Raw genomic sequence first — 25,016 nt, 5'->3', positions numbered from 1 at the left:
CCCATTCCCGCATGTCCCCTTTTTGCTAACACCACCGGAATCCTCCAAGGTGCAGTCCAAATCATTGGCACTGTCGTTAATAACGTCCATAACGCAAACGTCCCTGCTTTAACAATCGGTGCTGCGTAACTCTGCATGGCATGCATGCGTGCATGCAAACCTACCATATTTCACGTTCCTCACTTGTACGACGACATCTATACGTCCAAGTTTGCTAGGGACGTGATTTTTATGGTAGCAAGCTCGATCTAGAAAGAGGATTTGAACTCTAGACCTCTAGCTAATATAGCTACAACTTGACCATTGAACCACTTGTACTTCTTGTTTATTTAAGGGGTAGAATATAATATATCCTATAATTAGTGATTTTTTGTTATTTGGGCTTAGCCCATGTTCTTCATAGCTATTTAATCCATCCAAAAACTATTAGAAAGAGGATTTGAACTCCAGAGTTCTAGCAAATATACCAACAACTTAACCATTGAACCACTTGTACTTCTTGTTTATTTAAGGAGTAGAATATAATATATCCTATAATTAGTGATGTTATCGTCAATTAATACAATGTAAATTTAATGAAATCTATAGCATTTTGGAGAAAAAAAATCAATATTAACATAATCGAACCAACTAATTCACCCTTTTTTGTTTAATTTCTACGACATTAGGAGAAATTTTTTTCTAAGTATTAAAATGTTTTTACGATAAAAATAATGTAATAATTTTTTTTTACGGTGCCCCCCTTACACAAAATTCCTGCATCCGCCCCTGTTGGACGCGTAACCAAGCTTAGCATTTATCATCCCATGACATAAGGACTCTATTAAGCTAAATATCAATCTTTGGACGTGATCATTTGGCAAGGAATCAATAAATTTTCCGTCAAAAACTTTTTACCCCATATATATCAATAAATATTAGGATCGAGATGGATATTGAGCCCAATAGAGTCCTTATACCATGGGATAATAAATGACAAGTTTGGTTACGCGTTCAAGTCATTACCTAATGCCTAAAACTGAGTTTAATTGATGGAAAATAAAGTTTAGGGGGTACACTTAGGGATAATGACAACAATTAGGGGTACCATGTATGTTTTAAAAAGTGTAGGGGTACCATGTAGAAAGTCGAAAAATTGAGGGGTACCATGTAGAATATCCCAAAATGTTAATTTGGTTGTTTTTTCTATTATGTTATTTGGCACTTTAATTTGGTTGTTTTTTTTTCTAATGGTAGTTGTAGATTTATACATTATTGTATAATGAAGTTCTATGGTTGGAGAAATTTTAATGTGAAATGTCCATGCATGGCCATGTAGCCCATGTTTTGTTATTTCTACCAGTTCATCCATTATTCATTCACTAACTTCTTTAATTAGCCTCGATAAATTTTTCCAAATACAATTTCAAACACAAATTATAGAATAAAACAGTATTATAGTATGCCATAGTCTTTTTATATTATTGGTCAATTATCGCTCATTTAATACTATAAATAATGTGTTTTTATATTGAATAACATTGTATAAGACGGTTTTACACAATAGTTATTGTATTTAAAAAGTAAAAAAAAAAAAAAAAAAAAAAATCTCTCGACGCAGTTTGAAAATTAAGAAGACGAAGTATTTTCTCTAGCTCAAGAAAACATAATTAAGTTTTTTGAAAGCTCCAAAAACAAATATGGAGTATCAGATTATTTTAGGCAATTAGAAATGGAGCGAGTATCACATTATCAATTTATTATGTTACTGAACCATTCCTACCCTAACTCTGGTGGAGTCATTTACGGACTAAAGTGTGTGATATGATACCTTAATTGTTGTCTATCTCAATAAAATTGAAGCACAAAACCAAATCATCCATGGATTCTTCAATGTACCAGCAAGTACTGCGTATGTGTTTTTATTTTATTTTATTTTGGTCAGAATGAGGGGTAAACAAACGGAAAATGAGATAGCGTCACCTAGTGGTACCCAATTCGGTACCACCAGTGGCGGAGTTAGGCTTTACAGTAGAAGGTAAAAAATATATATCAGCTGGGGCAAATAAATAATGGCATAGGCATAATGTAAACTTGAAAAAAAATCGAGAATTATAACTACTCCCTCTGTCCCGCTCATTTGTTGTCCTTCTTCATATTTGGTGTCTCAGTCATTTGATGTCCTTTCTATTTTAAGAATGAACTTGATGAACAATTTGATCATTGACCCTCAATTTGTTCCACTTGTCATTTAGTAATTGGCTCATTTCTCTTTCCTTGGTCTTTGTGTCAAATCAAAGGACGACAATTAACCATTGTTGTCAGAATCGCGATTCGATCCAACGATTTTACGATCCAAAAATGCTTGACCGATCCTGGATCCTACGATTCTATCCTAGTTGTAGAATCTTACGATCCTATTAATTTGAAAATTTCTAGAGATGGGATCATAATACGATCCTACGATTTTACGATCCTATGATCTGATTCCATAATAAAAAATTAATATATATTTTTATATAATGACACCGTAAAACCCAAATTTCGTGTAAGTTGTTCATACAATGATACTAAAATCATTAATTACCAATATTTTATGAATAAATACTAATAAATAAGTGTTTTGATTTTCAATTATATGTTTTTACCAAATAAAAAATTATATTTAGTGAATTCGTAGAATCTTGCGATTCTACGATCCGATTCTAGTGATTCGATCCTACCCTCCCCATCGATCCAAAGTAGAATCCCGATCCTGACAACAATGCAATTAACCGGGATGGAGGGAGTAATATTTTTTGAATTTTTCCTTGACTAGCGGCGGCGAGAGTGCTAGACTGCTAGCCCCCTAAATCCGCCACTGATTACCACCAGGATATTTCGGCAAAATCGTACAATAATTTTATCTTTTGTTGTTTCATAACCTGCTGATTCTTTTAAAAGGGTAAAAATGGAAGGATAATTTGCTTAAATAACAAAATTAACATGAAATATATTCAGACGTTTATGGCGTTCGGGATTGACATTTGCCGCTCTTCGCTTTTGCGGCACACATATCGCCATCTCGGTACACAATGGAAGACAATTATCTATGACAAACGTTTAGGGTTTGGGATACGATTATCCGATCCGAATATTGATTTCTCAGGCCTAGTTTTTTTTTTTTTTGGAAAAAGGAGAGCATTAAATAAATAGAAAGACAAAGTTCAGTACATCACGGGGGCGGGTCGGGGGAAAGCGGCGTAAAAGCCAAAAGGAGATCAGAATTACAAAGTTCAAATAGAAAATGGGGAACGCAGTCCCACTCAAAACAACCCGTTCCTCTGCGAGCTCCTCGCTATTTCTCAGGCCTAGTTGTAGTCCCATAAATCGACCTTTAGCATGCAACTAGGTAGAGCTAGATGACACTATGACACCATTGTTCTATAATGTGATAGTGGTAAATTTTCTGTTAGAATTTGAGTATGCACGAAAAAGGAATTGACAATAAAACTGCACCGAATCGACTCCGCTTTCCTAATAGAATAATTCGACCCTTAACAGTGCCTGGGTATAATCGAATTTTCTACTGAGATAAGACGGTGCCCTCTGATTTTTGGCACAAAAAACAGAGACGTAATTTAGAAATATTTTGTGTAGATTGTTAAACGTTCTTTTGATGCAGTAGAAGATTATTATTTTTCTGTATCAATTTTCTTCTCATCCTTCAACTATATATATAGGAAGGATTTGGGGAAAAAGGGAAACAGGTGATGTATTTTTGAAGGGTTGCAACTCTTCAGAAATTCAGATGCAATCTCATAAATAATTACACGAGCGTACACTCCGTACTTCCCGAACTCGCATTATATTATTTAGAAATTACCCATCAATGAACCGACCTTAATTACGTCAAATGAACCGGTAATTACTCTTAAATCACCAACATTCCTCCCCCATTTAAGCGTAATTCAAGGTTTTAAATTAGCTAACAAACATACCAATTTATGCATAAATGAAAATGTCACGATGATTGAATTTTCACTTAGTGAAATTACACATTCCAAATATTCGAGTATCGGGGTGTGACTAAGCATTGAACCCTTGCTACCCATTTTGAATACATGAAGATAACTCACACATAAACTAATTTATTTCTAAAAATTACATAAACCGACACTTAATTACAAGCCTAGTGTCCCTTATCTATTCATGAACATTTGAGGAGCCAAACCCAATCTCCTTTGAAGCGGCTGAACTTCAAGTTCATATAGGTTGATTCTTTTCATCGTGTCCCTGCAAACACACTTTTTCAAAAGATCAATTAAGAAGATAAACTTCAACCTTTCAACATGCAAGTCTAAGCACACACCTCGGGACATAATTATTGTGTGCTTCAATCCTTTAACAATAGGATGTATATATAGTTATTCGAACGAAAACTATTCCGCAATCCCATAAATAATTACACGAGCGTACACTCCGTACTTCCTGTGCATGGTTGTGTGACTTGTCCATGCACTGTAAACCAACTTGTTGCCCTTGTTAATAATTTGATATCAATATCACGAATGTATATATAGTTAAGATTTAGGTTAGAAGTAGACTTGGTAAAATAAAATCTAATCCAAAAATCGATCGAAAACATCTGAATTGATAGCCGATCAAAGACCCCGATATGAATAAATTAAATAATACCCGAAACCTTACTCAATTCGAATCGAACCGAAACTGAATCGAACTCTATAATAAACCGATGAAATTAAACCCGAGCTTGAATATATCTTAACCGAAAGAACTGAATCGATTGACCTGAATGAAAAATATTTATTTTTTCACAAATACACTCAAGTTTAGGTGTTTTTTCATTGATTAATTATTTATTAATAATATTATAAATTATTACATTCAAATTGAAAAGTATAAGGTCCATTTAAGCTATATTTTTACTCTCAGTTCAAGAAAACTATGACCCGAAACTCAACCGAACTGAAATAAACCCGGCCTGGATCATACCGGGCTCAAAATAGCACAAATCGATTAAAGTTGCTAACTAAAATGAACCCGATCGAAATCGAGCTGAAATCGAAATTAAGTTCAACTCTAATTTATAAATTGAACCGCGAATTAACCCGATCCGAAACTGAACCAAATGACCCGTTTAGCAGGTCTAGTTAGAAGCTTTACTACTCCCTGCTAGTTGTTGTTTTGTTCCCTTTTCTTTTGGTCACAAGAATTAAGGTTTCAAAATAATAAAAGAAGAAAAAAAATCCAACTAGTATGAAAAAGGAAATAGGGAACAAAATAACGATTAGGAGGAATATACCCATATTTTTATATAGTATAGAGTTTTGTATTGTATTTGCCATCATAACAATGCTAATGAATAATTATCTTGCATGTCATAAATTTAGCTCCTCTGAAATTTATTTGTAAACAAATTGATCATTTACTTGTTAATCTTGATTCGTTTCTTGTCTAGAACTATAATTGACTTCCTCATTCTTTGATTTTTATGCAAAATTCCCTATCAACTATATAGAGTAGATTTTGTAAATCTTTTAATGAGGTAAGTCCTCCAATTGTTCCCTCCTTAAAATAGCATTCACAACATTAATACAGTTCGAAGCTATCACGATATATTCATAAGTTGACTAGCAAAATGTAACCCTTCTCTAATGTCAAGCACGCACCTCACAAATGAACGACTCTGGGGCAACCAATCGCAAGGACCATCTCCTAACCCGAAACCCAACACTATTTCTAGAAACACCACACTAGCGAAGAAAGAAGAAGAGGAGAAGGCCACATCAACATTGACTTTGAGCTAATCATGTGGGGGAAAGGGCACACCGGTAGCTAGCTTCACTTTTGTAATTTAATTTTTAGGTATATTGGGTTACAAATGACTCTTATATTTCAAATTGCAATATTTATAAAATTAAAATGTTTACAATATACGAAGATTTCTTTGTCGTATAGAAAATTTGTCTTCATTCAGTCTTTTAATGACCGAAAATTCATTAATTTTTAATTATATATTGTGGACTTGTGGGTAAAAAATATGTTACAAGTAAAAACTTATAAACTTATATCATTAATTTCATGGTAAAAAATAATTTTAATAAAATGTAAATTTCATGACATTATTCATTCTCTTTTTAATTATTTTTGTAGTTATATTTCTTTTTCTCAAACTAAAATATAAGCATAATATACTACTCCATATTCGCCCTTGTCTCTCCGTCAATAAGAGGCGTAGTCCCATAAATCGACCTTTGGCAACTAGCTAGAGCTCGATGACACTATCACACCATTGTACTATTCAATAATTGTAAGCAACTCATATTTCCGGAAATTATTCAATCTCTGCATTACTTTAGAGCTTCTTGCAGAACTTAAAGAAATCTACATTCGTATTCTTTGAATACAGAGACATTATACAAAGTATTGTATTTTCGCGGAGTTAATTTATTTTTATTTAAGGTGGGATTGAACAATAATTTGTAAAAATGTTCCAGTTACCTAATAATTATGTTTCATATTGATTGAATTTGAGAGGGGAATACCATTGATAGAATTTTATATTGATGATATTGGACTAGTAGTCACCAAACCATTTATAATAACCATTGGAGTATATTTAGGAAAATTATAATGTCAATACACTTTTATTTAATGTCTCAAAAATATAAGTTAAAGTTTATGAGTACGTTATTACTTATTATTTAATGTCAATACACTTTTATTTAATGTCTTACAAATATTTTCAATAAAATATAAATTTTATAACACTATTCAATTCTTTTTTTAACTAATTTTGAAATAATAATTTTTTTTTCTCAAATTTAAATATATAAGGATGAAATATTAGTATTGAATACCCGGATAAGAACCTAAAAATATTCCTTTCTTCTTTTGCATTTTCTCCGAGGTCTCTCCATCATCCAAAAAAGGCGTTGTAGTCCCACAAATCGGCCTTTAGCAAGTAGGGGGGTTCGTGCTATAGATTGTGTTGTACGGAAAAAATGAGTACCTTAGCAAGTTGGAGTATATTTAATTTTCATGTAAAAACCTAAGTACGTAACCCTCTGCATATACAGTATATACTACAAAGTACCATCCCATACATAATCCGTATATATTGACCTTCTGAGTTCTGACATTCGATACCTGCGAAGAATATAGAAGCCAAGCAAACACTTTATTAACACTCGGTATTTATCACTCTTCATTTGATCTGACCTACGACCATAATATCGTCTTAAGGTAAGATTATTAGTAGTCTTAAGACAAGACTACCAATAATCTACCAAAGTTTTAACAAAGTTTAAAGTTGAGTCTTGGAAATTCAAGACTCAACTTAAATTTGGGTGAGTCTTGACCACACTTTTAAAAGAAATTATCCAATGAGTGGATCTCATATGTCATTTTATTTTGTTCTTTTTTTTAAGTTTGTAATAAAAAAATGTGAAATAGAAAAGTAGAGTCTCACTCATAATGTATGAAATCTGAAGTGAGTCTGAGATGAGTCCCAGCAATATAAAAATAATAAAAGTTAGTGAAAAGCTGATGTGCCTGAGTCTTAAGACTTTGATGAGTCTGACTGATAATCTTACCTTAAGATTTAAACCGAGTGTTAGCCTAATGTCCTCCTCGGGCCGGACTAGTGCTGCAATTTCCTTTGCCCGACCCGGTCCAAACACTAATTGAAAAAATATATGAAGGCCCAGTCTGGACCGACACCGGCCCGCTACTCATTGGCCGGACTCGTGCTAGACAAAACTGGCCCGGCCAAGCCCGGTCCTCATTTAGTGTCGTGTTTGGGCCGTTGGCACTCAACAAGGCTCAATGCACAACTTTATCTATAAAATCAGCTTTTATCTCATCTATACTACTTGAAGCATTTTTAAGTTTATGACAAATTACAGACAATAAATTATTTCATAGTATCAAAATTTGAGAACCATAATGAACGCCTCTACAGTGAATGCCCCATTTGCCCCAGCACGCACCTGTAGCTTGACCACGCCACCCACCAAGCTTACGGTTGGACCTCGTCCCAAACTAGCTTGTTTTCTCCCCCTACCACTTCTACCCCCGACCCCTCATTAGGTTAGGCTTTTCGCCCACTTATGTAAAATTTACCAACCACCCAAAATAGATATAGATAATAATTAACCGACACGGATGGAGTATTTTTTATAAGATAGTGATAGAGCGCCGCCACCGGGTGACGTCCAAATTGGGTGCCACCCTCTCACAACCATTTTTAATTAAAGGGGTCCCCACTCACCCCATGTGAGAGGGTGGCACCCAAATTGGGTGTCACCGGGTGACGCCATTTCATTTTCCTTTTTATAATGCACTCCCTACTTATTCTCAGCATCCATTATGAAGCCACTCAAGAGCAAGTTGGATATCTCATAATAACATAGTACCATGGACCTCCCTAGTTAACTTTAATTTCAACAATTTGCATAATGCATATACACACAATAACAACTTGATTAAAAATATAAAAACAAAAATAAAAATAAAAACAATTTTCCACCCCTATAAAATACCTTCACATTCCATCCTTTACCATCACCACTTCCATAACAAAAAAAAAAACATTGATTATTCACAAAAAATACTTCAAAAATATCAAAAATGGCCTTCTCCCCAAAAACATTGCTAACCCTAGCAATCCTCCTCGTCCTAGCCACATCACAAGCCCATGGTCTCGTGGTTGCAGGCGTGAACGTGACCACAATGGTAGTGAACACAGGGCTGCATTGCCAAATTAACCCCGCGAGTTTAATTTCTGGCAATGCGCCCCCATTGACCAATGTTAGTGTGGGTCTTGTGCTCGACAACATACTGATTGCGAACGCTACCACAGACATGAGTGGAACCTCCTTAATGATTGTCAATAATGGGTCACTCTTATCCACCATTTCAGATCTTTTGGGTCTAAGGGCCAGAATTAATCTTCCCATAGCCGGATGTTCCATTTTCGCTAACACCACCGGAACCCTTCAAGGCCCGGTCCAAGTCGTTAACATTCTTAATAGTGTCGTTAACGTAATAACCCCCATTTTACGCCGTATTCCGTAACTCTGGATGGCATCCATGCATGCATGCAAACCTACCAAATTTCACGTTCCTCACTTGTACGACGATATCTTTACGTCCAAGTTTGCTAGGGACGTGATTTCTATGGTAGCAAGCTCTTTTAATTTTTCTCGTGTTTTTTAATAAATAAAATGTTACTTTAATTTGGTTGTTTTTTCTATTATGTTATTTGGCAAATTAAGTTAGGGAGACCAAGCTAGAAATGCCAAAAAACAGTATGATAATGAATTTATCCTATTTATGAATTGTTGTATAACTAAAGGTCGTCTATGGTTTTGGACAAATTATTTAAGATATGAGATGTCCATGTCTATTTTGTTATTCTTTCTAGGAGTAATTTATAGAGCTCGCAAGTCTAATCCGATCCGAGTGATCCAAACGAAATCCAGCTCGACAGGACTCGAAAAGTATTGCAACTCGAAACCGGCGAGACTCAATTCGATGACGACTTCTAAACCGACATGGCTCGATGATTAGTGACCTGAACCCGAACTAGATCCGATATGATTCGATATTAACCCGATTAAATTGATGACCCGATAATTATACAACTTAATATTGATTAAAATGAAAGTGATTTAGTGTTCAATTGATAAGTTTGACTTAAATATGAAGTAACTAAACCAAATAATGGTTAAAATATGGAAAGTGCTAAGGCGACACCGGGTGTTACCGAGTTCGGTAACACCCTAATAAAAAAATATAAAAAAATCAAAAAATTAAAAAGTATTTTTCTTTTTTACGCCAACATCGTAAGGATAAGACTGTAATTTACAATCTATTATATTAATAAAATAAAATATACAAGACACTAATTAAAACTAAACTATATCTAATGTTATACAATCATACATATCATAACAAACACATTATTGATCTTCCTGAAATCATATGTTTACCATCAAAAAAAAAAAAAAGAGAGAATTCTATTGTTAAAGTTAAATCATCATGACAAATACCTTACGCCTTACGGAGATTTCCTCCACTGGATTGATAGTTGTTAAGATACATTCAATTGTACGAACGAAAGATGAAATATAATTTGTTCATTAAATTTACTGTGTTTTAATTCACATGGAAGAATAAATAGCCATTTAATTCTCTAGTGGTAATCGAAATGTTGGTGTTAATTAATAATAATGTTGTTGTTACTTTTAGGTATAATCCTAATACCAACATCGTACTTTTGTTGATAGTGGTAATGCTAATAATGATGATAACCATTACTAGAAATGAATGTTTGGGGAGGAAAGCTGGGGAACCATTGATGTTGGAGAATTGGAGCTCGAAAGTGAATACAGATGGAAAGGAGTAATACGTAAACAAATACCAAAGTTGGCTGGTGTGAGTGGTAAGGGCTCTCATCTCTTAAACAAGTGGTCAGAGGTTCGATTCCTGACTCTTGCGAATGAAAAAACCAAAATTGGGAGGGGTCAACCCATTAAATTGCGTTCAGTACCCCGAAGGAGATTGCCCCAGCTGTCGGTAGGGGATACTCCTGGTCAACACCAAAAAAAAAAAAAAAAAAAGTAATACGTAAACAAATGAGACACTTTAATAAGAAATATTTGTTTCATTACTTAAAAACGTAAAAACCCAGGTTTAATATCAAGCTTTTAACTAAAATAATTAAAAAAAATGTAAACAAAATGTGTGTCTCAACAAGTTTGGAACCTCCGACTAACCACTACCTCGCGTAAGGCTCAAATGCCACAATAGCAAGGTGATCATATGCTACTCTTTGAATCATTAGTTATTAAGTTATAAAAGATGAATCATGGTTAAAGGAAAGATCTCTAATGTACCGGTATCAAGGTATGGTTCCACAAATATAGCACACAATCGCACACAATCTTTCATTTTTTTTTTAAAAAAAATTATTATTATTATTCAATTAATTGATTACTGTTAAATTCCTAAACTACCCTTTCACACTAATTACTTTGAAATTTAAAATTTGATGGGAATGAAGCAAAATATATAAGTAAATTACAATAATACCCCGGGTATCGCTCAAATTGAGTAACACCCGGTGTCGCTATCTCATTTTCCTTAAAATATACTCCCTCCATCCCGGACATTTGTTGTCCTTTGGTTTTGGCACAAAGACCAAGAAAAGAGGAGAGGGCCAATTATTAAATGACACGTGGATGAAATTGAGTATGAATGACCAAATTGTTCATCAAATGCAATCCTAAAATAGAAAGGACAACAATTGACTAAGACACCCAAAAATGGAAAAGAACAACAAATGACCGGGACTGAGGGAGTACATTTAATGGTAAAATTATTGAATTATTGCGATAAAGTAATCGGATCTGATAAGACCTGACTAGATACATCATTTGATCTGAAATGACCAGACCCGATAACAACCCGACTTGAACCTGACTCGACCCGAAACGTTAGAATAACTCGATATATAATCCTGATGGGCATATTCTGCACCCGCTGACCGAGTCAACATCTTGAGCAAGGTCAAAGATAAAAGACAGCAAGTCAACGCATCAGACAGCCTAGCCGATGCAACCTATCGGCCTGTCACTTGGGTCCCGGCTAGGACAACTAGCCAGCCGGGATACATATCCGCGTACTCATATCCAAGACCCCTCGGTCGGCCTGTCATGGGTCCATCGGCCGAGGGTAGAACGGTCTTTCCACCTGCTAGCCACTTGGCCACTTGGCCACTACGTGACAAAAGGTGAAAGTCTATAAATACTCCTCAACCCTCATTGAGGAAATGATCGAAATATAGAACCTAAACCACTCATAATCTAGTATAAACTCTCTTATCTCTCTACAACATACTTAGCCAAGTACACACAACTTAATCCCTTTAAGTTTACTGACTTGAGCGTCGGAGTGAGTACGCTCGGTGCCAAGTCGAGCCCTCAGTTTGTTCATTGTTTCAAGAGAGGCCGAAAGAAAGAGTCAAGCAAAGTCATCATTCAGTAAGCTCACGTGGTAACAACACTGCTCCGTAATCACACCCGGAACAATTGGCGCCGTCTGTGGGGAAAGATACTAAAAGTTAGTCAAATCCCTTAAAAACACAAAACAAAACCCACCCAAAAAGCTACCAAGATGTCAAAACAGCCAGAAGTAATTGTGAGTGACGAAACCGCATTCTACCAGGATGACACCATCCCTAATTTTGGGATGGGGCAATTCCCCACCGGCCGGTTCACTGAACCGAGGTTCGGGATGCCGCAAGAGATAGAAACGCCGCTGCCCGCCGACCAAGTCAATGCCATGGGACATGTGGTCGACGCAGCAAAGCTGAAGCTATTCCTAGACCTGATGGGTAGTACGCCGCTAACCCCCGTCGTAACGACGGTTACAGCAGCAAGCCCACAGGTAAACAGGGCCCAGAAAGTGGCCCCGAAGAACTTGTCCGGAGTAATACAAGACGCCGGGCAAGCAAAGACGCCGACGGAGCCCAGAGTGCCAGTGGCAGACCTGAGTCCTTCCCACACTCGCGGGAGGACAGCGTCGCCGCGGCACCAGCGAGGCCACCCCGAAGAAACGCCCTGACACTGATGTACGTCTCGGACCAGGGGGAAGCACAAAAGCTCGTCCCAGAGGACGAGAGAGATGCAATCGTCAACATCCAAGTATCTGCCAGAGGGTGCAACATGCAGTCCCTCAGAGTGGCGAGGAAATCAGAGAAAGGGAAGAGCCCATCCTTACAGCAGGAGGGCGACCCGATGAATACCAACGTCGGCATGGTTGAAGGAACCCCGACCGATCAAGAAGAATCGCATCCCGGCGTGTGGGAAGTGTATACTGACGGATCCTCCACGGCGAACAGCTCAGGAGCCGGCATCCTTATCATCAGCCCAAACGGGGACGTGTTTGAACACGCCTTGAAGTTTACCTTCTCGGCCTCAAACAACGAAACCGAATACGAGGCGGTGATAACTGGAGTCGAGTTAGCTAGGGCTGCCGGGGCGGAGCATGTCATGGTGAAAACATATTCACTATTGGTGACTAACCAAATCAGAGGAGAGTATGAGGCTCGGGACGACGGGATGGTAAGATACCTGGAAAAGGTAAAAGCTGACACCGCGAAATTGAAATCTTTCCAGATCCAATGCATCCCCAGGAACAACCGAGCCGACGCCCTCTCAAGACTCACCGGTTCAAACATCAAGAATGCTGAAAACGCACCGGCTGACCGGCATGGAGGGTGTCCCTCTGATGAGCCATTGGGACACAGACAAGAAAAGGAAATACTTCGTATGGCGCCGGAGGTGTCCGAGACCGTTGTGGACACCCCGACGCACGATAATGCCTTGTAAAAAGTGATCCAAGTTTTTCATCAAAATACTGGTCCCCTCCATAGTCATACCAGAGTAGACGCCGCAAATTAAGCCGGGCAGTCACTACAGACATGTTCACAACGGTGGTTGGGATAGCAAATCTGACCGCCTCGGCTAAGACCGTGCGCGTAAGAGGAAGCGACCAACATGCCAACATGCACAAAACCGCGCAGTCCATCCTTATTAGGAAACACGACTTGCCAACAGCAAGTTGTTACTCGCCACAACGACCAGCTTGCTTAGGAACGTATAAGCACTGATGAAACGCAAATCCGACGCCTCGGCCAGACCGAGAGTGAAAGAGGAAGCGATCAATAAGTCTACAGATACGAACACCTCAGCCGTTACCCCGAAGAATGGCGGGGACACAACGGCTGATACGTAACATGTTCACAACGGTGGTTGGGATAGCAAATCTGACCGCCTCGGCTAAGACCGTGCGCATAAGAGGAAGCGACCAACATGCCAACATGTTTAAAAAAAAAAACGTTAAGCAGAGTTGAGATACGCATTCTAGCCGCCTCGGCCGAGCCGAGGGTAAAAGCGAAAAGAAAAGAGCGCTCAACTATTAACGTACGAAGACAACTCAGACAAAGATGAGAAAAAGACCTCGGCCAAGCCAGAGGCAAAATAAACAAACTCTTATTGAAATGTTTACAGTAGTACAAGAAAGAAGACGACGGCCGTCCCCACAAGGGATAGCCTAAAGACAACCTACCATAAAGTTTACAAAACAAAGAAGGAACAGCAAAAGGGTACAGACATAAGACATGAAGTGCCAAAAGATGGCAGGGAGGATAGGCTTAATAATTGGCCCCCGAACAGCTGAAGCTATCCGAGATGCCGGGTGAACCTGGTGACGACCGTCCGTCTCCCTATGCTTGTTGCTGCCCTCCATCAGCGGCAGCAGCATCATCTTTGGTGGCCGGCTCGGGAGAAGGCTTGGCAGCTTCACGTGTCCTTGCCCTTTCAGCCTCCTCTCTGGCCTCCTTCACCTTTGCATCATAGGCCGCCTTGGCGTCAGCTACCTGAGCAGCCTTCGCCGCCTCCGCTTTCTCCGCAGCCGCTTTTTCCGCAGCATCGGCCATCTCATCCAGAAGCTGGTCAAATTCTTGCCACGGGAAGGAGCCTTCAGGAACGAGCTTCTTGATTGCCTCCCTGGTAGCCTCTTCAGCTTGGTCCCGGTACTCGGCACACATTTTAGGGATGACCTCGGTTTGGAGCATCTCAATGTCCTCCTCCCTCTGGGCGAGGACAGCCTTTGTGCCCTTGTGCGCCTTTACCTCAGTTGAATGCAGAGACTTCCATTCTTCCCTCTTAAGAACCGCAGCGTCGAAAGCACCCTGAAGTTTGGCTTTCTCCTCCAGCAGCTTAGCGGCATCGGACTCGGCCTTAGCTCTCTCAGCCAAGAGCGCCTTCTCAGCATCCTCCATAAGCCTCCGCTCATCGAGGAAATCCAGCTTCGCCTTCCCGGCCACCTTCTTAGTGGCGGTAAGCTCAAGCCTAAGCCGTTCAAGCTCAGGAACGGATTGAGCCACGGCCTTCTCCTGCTCTATAATATGAGCACCGGCCAGCTCATTCCACTTCGCCAGCCTCTTGATCAACCTTGTGCCTTCCGCCACAAGCTGGGCAGGGGAAGCCTTCTGGGATGAAGAGTCAACAATGACATTTTGATCACCAGCCTGCACAGGCTTCTTCCCCACTTGCTGTTCAGTAAGAGCGACGGTCGACAACGGTTGATCTACAAAAAACTCAGACAAAGCATCCATGTCAACAGTCATTGACATGTCAGATAGCCTATCATCGGGAATGCCTAAAGAACCACCTAAATCCGAGCCATGGGTTAGATCTGTACCAGTCTGGACCTTCTTAAATAAAGGGTCGACTGAGTCCTTCTCCCCTGCCTCGGTGACGGTGGTAGCAGGCATTGGTTCCTTTCTCTTCTTCGAAGGAGGAGGACCCTTCGCAACGATGACCTCCTCATCCTCAACATCGATGACCACCTGCTGCTTTTGGACCACAGGGATTGAAGATGGAGCCGGAGTTGACGTTGTCGCCGTCGTGGACGTTGTCTTTCTTCTGCGGCCCGGCACGTTACCAGTTACCCGTGCTTGAGCCGCCGTCACGTCCAGTTTTTTCAACGCCTCCTCCATTAAATCGTTGGGGGCCGGTCTACGATCGCGCGAATCAGCCTTAGGATGCCGCTGAACAACCTTCCCGTCCTTATCAAGCCCTAACTTCTTCAGGATCTCCACAGACAGATCCTGGCCAAACCGGTCTGCAAGAAACCAGACAAGAGTTAAACAAAAGAAGTAAAACAAAAGAAGTAAAATAACAAGCAAAGATGGGCCTCACACCGACCCTACTCACCCTGGTTGAGGGCCGGTATGAGGTCGACGCGGCAGAGCAGCTCGTCCCGAAGAATAATCTGCGTCGGGGGCATCCACCCCTTCTCAGCATCAAACAGCTGCATTGTCCGCTCCTCATCCGCATTAAGATAGACTCTGCTGGCGTCCATCTTAAGCTTACTCCGGGAGACATACTGTTCACGCTCTCCCTTATTCTCACACCGCAAGTTGACACGGTGCTGAAAGGACCGGGGCAGCGGATAATCCTCAGGAACCTCAACGTATACCCACCGCGCCTTCCAGTCCTTGCAAGAAGTAAGCTTGGAGGCGGTGATATAACCCGGCTCCGTCTGCACGCTGTACCACCCCGTGCCACATTGGGGAGACGGCCGAAGGTGATGAAGCCGGCGGAACAGGTTAACCGTTGGGGCCTCCCTTTTAAACAAACAAACCCATACAAAGCTCACAATCGTCCGGATGGCCAACGGATGCAGTTGGGCCACGGCGACGTTCATAGCCTCGATGATGGCGGCAACGTATGTATTCAGAGGAAACCGGAGCCCATACTCCAGGTGTCTGATATATACGCCAATATGACCCTTCGGAGGACAACAGACCGCCTGACCTTCCCCAGGGATAACAATTTTATACTCCATGCCGAAGGAGTAATGGTCTTCAAAAAGATCAGCCCCGGAACAATTGACGAACTTGTTTATCCAAGCACAATTAGGACTGATCGAGCAGGCATCGCCGTGATCCATGACACGCGGCCTCCCCTCACCAGGATGAGTCCTCTCCTCCTCGTCATCGTCCCCATCATAGAAATCCTCGAGATATTTCTCATCCACCTCAGGAGAAGGAGACCTAAGTCCCCCGGACCTTATCGGGATGGCGGCCAGTGCCTCCTCTTCATCAAAACGCGACGGGGAACCCCCCCGGCGCAGAAGTACTAGGTCCGGCATCAGCAGAAGACATGGTAGCAACAATTACTTAACGAATGAAAGATTGAGAAGAATTTGTTTGTTTACCTTGAAGAAAAGTGCTACGCCGAAGTAACGATTCTGAAGATTAGAAGAGAAGGAAACCCTTGGAAATCTAGAAAGAAGAAAAATTTTTGAGAAGATGAAATTTGTGCGGAAAATTAAGGGGCATACTGCTCTATTTATAGAGCAAAGCCCACGAAGAAGGACCAATCAGAGCAAAGCCCATGAAGCGTCAGCCAATCAGCGCCACGACACATGTCAGACATGCAGCCACGGAATGTCAATCGACACAACAGTTGAATGTCAATCAACGCAACAGTTACCAATCGTCTTCAGCACGCCCCTTGGTATCCACTTGCCAGCAGCCAGCCGATCAACCAAGCGTGACAGCACCGGCCTGGGGGCAATCAGAAGAACCGGCCCTCCCAACCTTGGTCTCGGCCAGCGCCTATTTTCTTTTCCACATTGGATGTCCATTACACAACCATGTGGAGGGGGGATATATATATGGTACGGCCTGAACATGATCAAGCCGAGGAAGAAGAAGCCGGCGAAGAAATTTTTCTTGCGCAGAATATACGCTCAACACATATCAGAGCCCATACCACGGCATAGACTACGCTGGGAGCAAATTGATGGGGCATATTCTGCACCCGCTGACCGAGTCAACATCTTGAGCAAGGTCAAAGATAAAAGACAGCAAGTCAACGCATCAGACAGCCTAGCCGATGCAACCTATCGGCCTGTCACTTGGGTCCCCGCTAGGACAACTAGCCAGCCGGGATACATATCCGCGTACTCATATCCAAGACCCCTCGGCCGGCCTGCCATGGGTCCATCGGCCGAGGGTAGAACGGTCTTTCCACCTGCTAGCCACTTGACCACTTGGCCACTACGTGACAAAAGGTGAAAGTCTATAAATACTCTTCAACCCTCATTGAGGAAAGGATCGAAATATAGAACCTAAACCACTCATAATCTAGTATAAACTCCCTTATCTCTCTACAACATATTTAGCCAAGTACACACAACTTAATCCCTTTAAGTTTACTGACTTGAGCGTCGGAGTGAGTACGCTCGGTGCCAAGGCGAGCCCTCAGTTTGTTCATTGTTTCAGGAGAGGCCGAAAGGAAGAGTCAAGCAAAGTCATCATTCAGTAAGCTCACGTGGTAACAACACTGCTCCGTAATCACACCCGGAACAAATCCGAACCCGATATCACCCGACCCGACTAACCCAATTGCCACCTTTTATTGCAACTTATGACGAGGGAGAGATTAAAATAATTTACTACTGTTAAATGTACTATGTAAGAAATATAATTCACAAATTGTTCTATAGGCCCATTTTTAGCAAAGGATAATGATATGGCGTCATCGGGTAGCGCCGAGATTGGGTGTCACCCTCTCACATGCATCCTTTATTAAAGGGGTCCCCACTTATTTCATGTGAGAGGGTGACACCGAGATTAGGTATCACCCGGTGACGCCAACTCATTTTCAACTAAATAAGTTGATAAATGTGTAAAAAAATTGTTTATTTTGGTAACATAATATTTTATTTTAATAACTTGCATATTTAAATATGTCGGTATTCATTATAAGATATCGGTCGGGTAATCAAAATAAAACTGAAATATGAATGTAATTATATGTTAACTTTGGCTTTTCTCTTTTTGAGCCAGTCTTATACGATAAGACGGTTCTATATGAAAGTTGCTGAAAGTAAAGGACTTTGTGTCTTTTCTTTGGAGTCTCAAGTAAAACCTAAGTAACATCATTTTTTTTCAACACAAGTTCTAATTGAAGACGAAAACTATCCGTCACAAGCTGAAGACGGATAATGTCTCTCTCACAAAATGCAAATAGATAGTGCAAGTAGGGGTGAAATGGATACCCCACTTGCCCTCCCACTTGCATTTTGTGAGAGGGCCACTATCCGTCTTCAGCTTGTGACGGATAGTGACCGTCTTCAATGAGACGGACTGTTTTTTCTAAAACGACCCTTTCTCAAATAAAATAACCGAGGAAAAAAAAAAATAGAAAGTCTAAAGATTAGTAAAAGGTATGTCTCCTCTACTCCCAAGTATACCACCATTTGACATTCTACTCAAGTGAACACAATTTGCCAGTTAAATTTGAGGATTTTTTGTCAAATATAATCTTTAATAAAAATGCTTTACGAGATACCACCTTAATTAAAAGTTTGTGAAATATAACCTTTAAATTTTTCTTCTTGTGAAACACGATATTTTGGCCGAAGTTTGACAAAAAAAAATATGATGGTGAGTTATAAAGTCATAGGTTTGACCAAAGTAAGATAATTTTTTTTTAAACGACCATATCCTCAAATAAGATAAATGACAGAAAAAAGAAAAATAGAAAGCAAAAAAAATAAAAAAAAATAATAGAAGAACGTCTCATCAATTCAAGTAAAGTAGCATCCCCTATCTACTAAGGGTAAGATTATTGGTAGTCTTGAGACAAGGCTTTGGTAAGTCTTAAGACAAGACTAACTCAAGACTACCAATAATCTACCTAAGTCTTAACAAAGTCGTAAGCAATTTAAGACTTTGGGTGAGTCTTTGGGTGAGTCTTGACCCCCATTTCCAAAGGAAATTATCCAATGAGTGGATCTCATGTGTCATTTTTTTTTTAGTTTGTAAAAAGAAAAACTGAAATGGAAAAGTAGAGTTTGAGGTGAGTCTGACTGATAATGTATAGAGTCTGGGGTGAGTTTAAGATGAGTCTGCAATATAAAAATAATAAAAGTTAGTGGAAAGCCGATTTGGCAGAGTCTTAGGACTTTGGTGAGTCTGACTGATAATCTCACCCTAAAAGAATAGGTGAACCCAAAAATTTTCTCTCCAAAAAGCATCTTTGTAAATAAGGAATATATTGATAATTTAATTGTATTCACTTAATAAGGAAATTAATAATTATTATGTATTTCATTATATAATTCTTTTCATTAAAATTAATCTTTTCATCAAATTATATAATTTTCACTAAACACTAAACTATAATATTTTAATTAAAGTATAAATAGTATAAAACTATAAACTTTTAAATCTTTTATTGATGCTATTATTAGGGTTGTTCACTCAGTGGTCCGGACCAAAGACCAGACCGGACCGGACCATTTGGTCCGGACCAGACCGGACCAAATTTTATTTGGTCCGGTCCACGGTCCACTTATTTACTCTACTTTGGTCTTCGGTCCGGTCCTGGACCAAACCGAATGGACCGCGGACCGGACCATGGACCGAACTTATATAAGAAAAGAATCTTTAAAATTGGAATTTTATTGATTTTATTTTCCAACTTTGTTTACATGTATTATAAGATGTGTAATTATGTACTTAAATCTAGTAAAAATAAAATGTTAGCTTATTTTGATCGTTACGAACTTTTCAGATTCTAATTTTATATGCTAGGTGTCACGGTCCGCTACTTTTGCCGGACCGTGGCGCGCACCCTTGCCCGTCTCAAGGCAAGATGCAAGCGACAAGGGTCTTCGTACTAGTGAGGGATCGCCCACTAGCACGATACACGGGTCTCGGGTCGGTGTGTGTCGGGAATCCTAGTCACGATTATCAAGTCCGGCACACGAAAGCAATAAAAGTAAGCAATACGATTATTGAAAGCAAGCAACAAACAACAACAAGCTTTTGGATGAGAAGCGGTTTTTCATTGACTAGCACCTCTCATAGAGGCAAATTTGATAGTTTGGTCCTGGTAGCAGGAAACATTGAATTTACAAGTTTAGTTCAGAATAGCGATATACCTATTTATGGAAACCTATTCTAAAACTACTAAGAAAATACTTACTACAAATGTACAAGGAAAATGAAATTACATAAGTATAAATAAATCTAAGGGTTAAAGTGTGCGGATCGTCACACTAGGCATGTACATGACAATCATATTTGGTCCACTTTGGTCCATTCGGTCCGGTCCGGTCCGGTCCACGCGTTTTGGTGGTCCAAACCGGACCGGACCAATATTAATATGGTCCGGTCCTCGGTCCACCTTTTAACCCTTATTTGGTCTTCGGTCCAAAGAGTTTGGTCCGGTCCGGTCCCGGACCAATGAACACCCCTAGCTATTATTGGAGAATGACTTGACTGATACTATGTATAAACAAAACTATAAATCAGTCGTTTTGATTACTTTCATAACCAAAAAAAATTGAGAGAATTTATAAATAGGAATCATTAACTTTGTGGTGTAAAAAATATTTTTTTAAAAAAATATACATTTCAGCGCATTACTCAATTCTCTTGGATTAATTTTCAGTTATACGGAGTAATATTTTTTTTTTGCTCAAAACAAAATACAATAACGAGAAAAATGAATAATTAATGACATACCACTATTATTTTACAGTTCAATTTTACTCAGTTTTCTTGAATAATTTAACAATTCAATTTTTTTTTTTTCTCATATCAAAATATAATGGCGTGAAATATGAAAAAATAATGAAGTGTTAATTTAGCATGATTAAGTATTAAAAAAAGGATATTCTACGGTGTACCCCTGAGTTTTTCGGTTTTCTATGTTATACCTTTTTTTTTAATTCTACATTTTACCCCTAAACTTCTTACTTATTTCTCCATCATAAACTCGTTTAACTCTTCATTAACTTTATCACTATCAAACGACTGTACTTTGACCTTTATTCTGACTTATTAATGTTGTATCACCATTCTATATGAGAAACATCACAAATCACTTTTAATAAGCATCGACTACTATTAAAAACATCTGTTATGATTCATGACATGATAATGAAGATTTTTAGTTAGTTTCATATACAATTTCTTGGGCTAATGAGTAATTCGGCGAACTAATAAGTAAATGAGTACGTTAACGAGTAATTTGAATGATAAATAGACGATTTAATAGGTCATTTAAGAAATTAAGTTAGCAAATACAATAAATAAGGTCATGATATAGACTACTAATGTATAGAGTTTAAGGGTACACCATTAAATATATATAAAAAAAAAGGGTACAACCTAGAAAACCGAAAACCACAAAAATACACCGTAGAATATCCCAAAAAAATAAAAACTCCTTAAAAGCCGTGCATTTATTACGCGGAATACTTGATAAATTTTAAAATTAAAAGGAGCCAAATAACACCATTTGATCGTGGATACTTGATAGAATCCGGCTAAAACATAACGACATACTCCGTACAATTTATACACAAACAAACAAGTGAACAACTATGGAAACTTCTATTCTATGTTTCATTAATAAAAAACAATAAAATCACCAAAAAAAAAAAATAACAAAAATCGATAATGTAAAAACAGAAAATTTTGATACAAATTTTAATTAAAAATGGGAGAAATTGGGTTGTTAATCTCAGATTTTACCCTATCATTAATGTGGGTATGGTCAGGTGTTTTGGTGAAAATATTTGTGTTCCACATTCTTGGATTTCATCATGATGTTACTGGTGAAATTGTCAAATTGTGTTTTTCTCTTATTAATCTATTTTTATTTGCTGTATTAATTAGATTTTCCAAAGGTGGTAATTACAATCCTTTAACTATATTGGCTGCTGCAATTTCTGGGGGATTTAGCAATTTTTTGTTCATTGTTGGTGCCAGAATTCCTGCTCAGGTAAAATTTGTTGGTTCTTTTTGTTTAAATTGGTTGAACTATTATTGGGTTTGATGATTTAAATGGTTTTCTGGTGTTAAATTTGAGAAAGTTTGGTGTTTTTTTTTGTTTGTTTTTGATTAATTGGACTTTTGTTTGGGCTTTGGTTCAATTTCTTGATTATTTTTGTTTAATTTGATTGAATAATTATTGGGTTTGATAATGTAATGGGTTTCTTTTTGATTAATTGGAGTTTTGTTTGGTTTAATTTCTCGAATTTTGTTGTTCAATTTGATTGCATAATTATTGGGTTTGATAATTTGATGGGTTTTTCTGGTGTTTGATTTGAGAAAGTTTGGTGCTTTTGAGCTTGTTTTTGATTAATTGGAGTTTTGTTTGGTTCAATTTCTTGATTTTATGGAAAAAAAAGATCGAAAATCTAATTATATCTGATACTGTATTGAGCAAATTTATGCTAATGCTGTCATGAGGAGGCTGCTATACTTGTAATGGCAGCATTCTTGTATTGTAATTTGCTGTCTGTGAGCTGCGATTGAACGCTCAAATATTACATACCTCATGTCCTCATGTAGTCATATCTCATGGGATTTCCACGTTCTTTAATCGCGGCCTTAGTAGTTTGACGTTTGAAATACATAATTTATTCATCGTTTGAGCTTCATACATTGTAATGTTGTAATTAGTCAGTGCAATTCTTGATGCGGTTTTCACTATTAATCATATACACTTTGTGTGTCAACACAAACCCTAAACAAAAGTGTGAGTTTTAATTATTCAGTGCAATTCTTGATGCAGTTACGTGACCCTAGGAGGTCTCGAGTCAATGATTCATCCGCGAAGTCTTTGTTTTGGCTATTGTCAATGCTTCTATGCATTCTGTTTTCAGGTGCTTGGAGCCATTTATGGAATCCGTCTCCTCATTCAAACTTTTCCTGCAATAGGCCATGGACCAAAGCTTAATGTAGACATCCATCACGGTGCATTGACTGAAGGACTTTTAACATTTATAACTGTCTTTATTTCCATGACATTATCGAGAACCATTCCCGACAGTTTTGTGAGGAAGACATGGATTTCTAGTCTTTCCAAACTCACCCTTCAAATAATTGGTTCTGACTTAACCGGTGGAATCATGAACCCTGCTTCTGTATGCGCCATTTCCTGTTATTTTCATACTTCCTACTGAAGACATGATGTATCGTAATTATTAAATTTAGAATGATCTCTGCAGGTAACAGGATGGGCACATGCTCGGGGTAATCACATAACGAAGGAACACATAATTGTCTACTGGCTTGCTCCAATCGAGGGGACTTTGTTGGCTGTTTGGATCTCTGGTCTGTTGTTCCAGAAACTGAAAGAGAAGGAAGACACGAAAAGTAAGATAGAATGATACATTTTCTTTCTGAAAATCGCCTTTTGATGCTTGCACAGGTGTATAGCTAAATGTGAAATTGCATCCATGGTTATTGATAGTTATTAGGAGGGAAACAATTCCCTGTTGTATCTTCTTCCACTGTAACAAGCTGTGAGGTTATTCTCGTCCTTGTTAATGCAAGACATGTAATTTTTTTACCGTTCTTTCATCATCTCTAGTATGTGTCATAGCCCTCTATGTTCCTGTTACTCGACTCTAAGGGTGTGTTTGGATTGAGAGATTTGGAGGGAAAAGAAAGGGAGGGAGAGTAGGGGATTTAAAATCCCTTGTTTGGATAGGAAATGAGGGTGGAGGGAAATGGAGGGGGAGAGATTTGGAGGGATCCAATTTCCCTCCTCCAAGCCTAATCAAAATCTCTCCACAATAGGCAAGATTTGGAGGGAAATTGTCTCCAAACACGTACACCCCATTCTCCCTCCCCTTCCCTTCTCTCCTTTCCCCTTCCCTCTCCCTCCATTTAGCGAAAGTGGAGGGAAAGGGAGGGGAGGGGGAAGGAGGGAAGAGAAAGGGAAGTAAGGGGAGGGCAAATGGGGAGTGGGTGTTTGGATACAATTTCCTTCCAAATCTTGCCTATTGTGGTGAGATTTTGATTTGTCTTGGAGGAGGGAAAATGGATTCCTCCAAATCTCTCCCCTTCCATTTCCCTCCACCCTTATTTGCTATCCAAACAAGGGATTTTAAATCCCTATTCCCCCTCCCTTTCTTTTCCCTCCAATTCAATCAATCCAAACACACCCTAAGTATCGGACATTATACGGTGTCAGATATGGTTATTTTCCACAATGTTTTCAACTTTTTGGTCTAAGTACCGTGTCTTGTCGGATACTTCAAGTGTCGGACACGCTATACGCAACCAATGTGAAGTGTCGGAGCAGCATAGGATACTTCAGGTTATTGATAGTTATTAGGTGGGAAATATTCTCCCTGTTGCATCTTCTTCCACTGTAAGAAGCAGTGTGGTGTTATTAATTCAAGACCTGTAAAAGTTAATGCACAAATTTTCATTATAGACGGCGCATATCCGTCTATAGCTATAGACGGGCCAAATATCCACCCACTTTAAGCAAAACGGGTCAAATGTCACCACCTTAACGCCAAATGTCACCAGTGTCATTTTCTAAGCTACAACAGGTAGTTTATCACATGGAAATGGTACTGATGACATTTGGCTTTAAGGTGGTGACATTTGGCCCATTTTGCTTAAAGTGGGT

The 25,016-nt window shown here is 39.0% G+C and overlaps 1 protein-coding gene across 1 annotated transcript; it reads left to right on the top strand.

Annotated features, from left to right (window-relative positions):
* The first annotated feature begins 21,901 nt into the window (after positions 1-21,901).
* On the top strand, positions 21,902-23,953 carry LOC141642054 (putative aquaporin SIP2-1). The gene is made up of 3 exons (XM_074450718.1): positions 21,902-22,367; positions 23,254-23,514; positions 23,599-23,953. Exons 1-3 carry the CDS (start codon positions 22,083-22,085, stop codon positions 23,758-23,760), a joined length of 708 nt encoding a protein of 235 aa, XP_074306819.1. The 5' UTR covers positions 21,902-22,082; the 3' UTR covers positions 23,761-23,953.
* The last annotated feature ends 1,063 nt before the right edge of the window (positions 23,954-25,016 follow it).

The sequence above is a fragment of the Silene latifolia genome, chromosome 2 (genome assembly GCF_048544455.1).
Source record: "Silene latifolia isolate original U9 population chromosome 2, ASM4854445v1, whole genome shotgun sequence".
NCBI lineage: Eukaryota > Viridiplantae > Streptophyta > Magnoliopsida > Caryophyllales > Caryophyllaceae > Silene > Silene latifolia.
The sequence above is the reverse complement of the archived record's forward strand: the minus strand, read 5'-3'. Positions and strand labels throughout refer to the sequence as shown.

Bases quoted from the DNA above. Each gene is read 5' to 3' on its own strand.
- LOC141642054 (XM_074450718.1), top strand. From the start codon at position 22,083: ATGGGAGAAATTGGGTTGTTAATCTCAGATTTTACCCTATCATTAATG. The intron at 22,368-23,253 runs GTAAAATTTGTT...TTCTGTTTTCAG, and splicing joins GTGCCAGAATTCCTGCTCAG to GTGCTTGGAGCCATTTATGG. The intron at 23,515-23,598 runs GTATGCGCCATT...TGATCTCTGCAG, and splicing joins GAATCATGAACCCTGCTTCT to GTAACAGGATGGGCACATGC.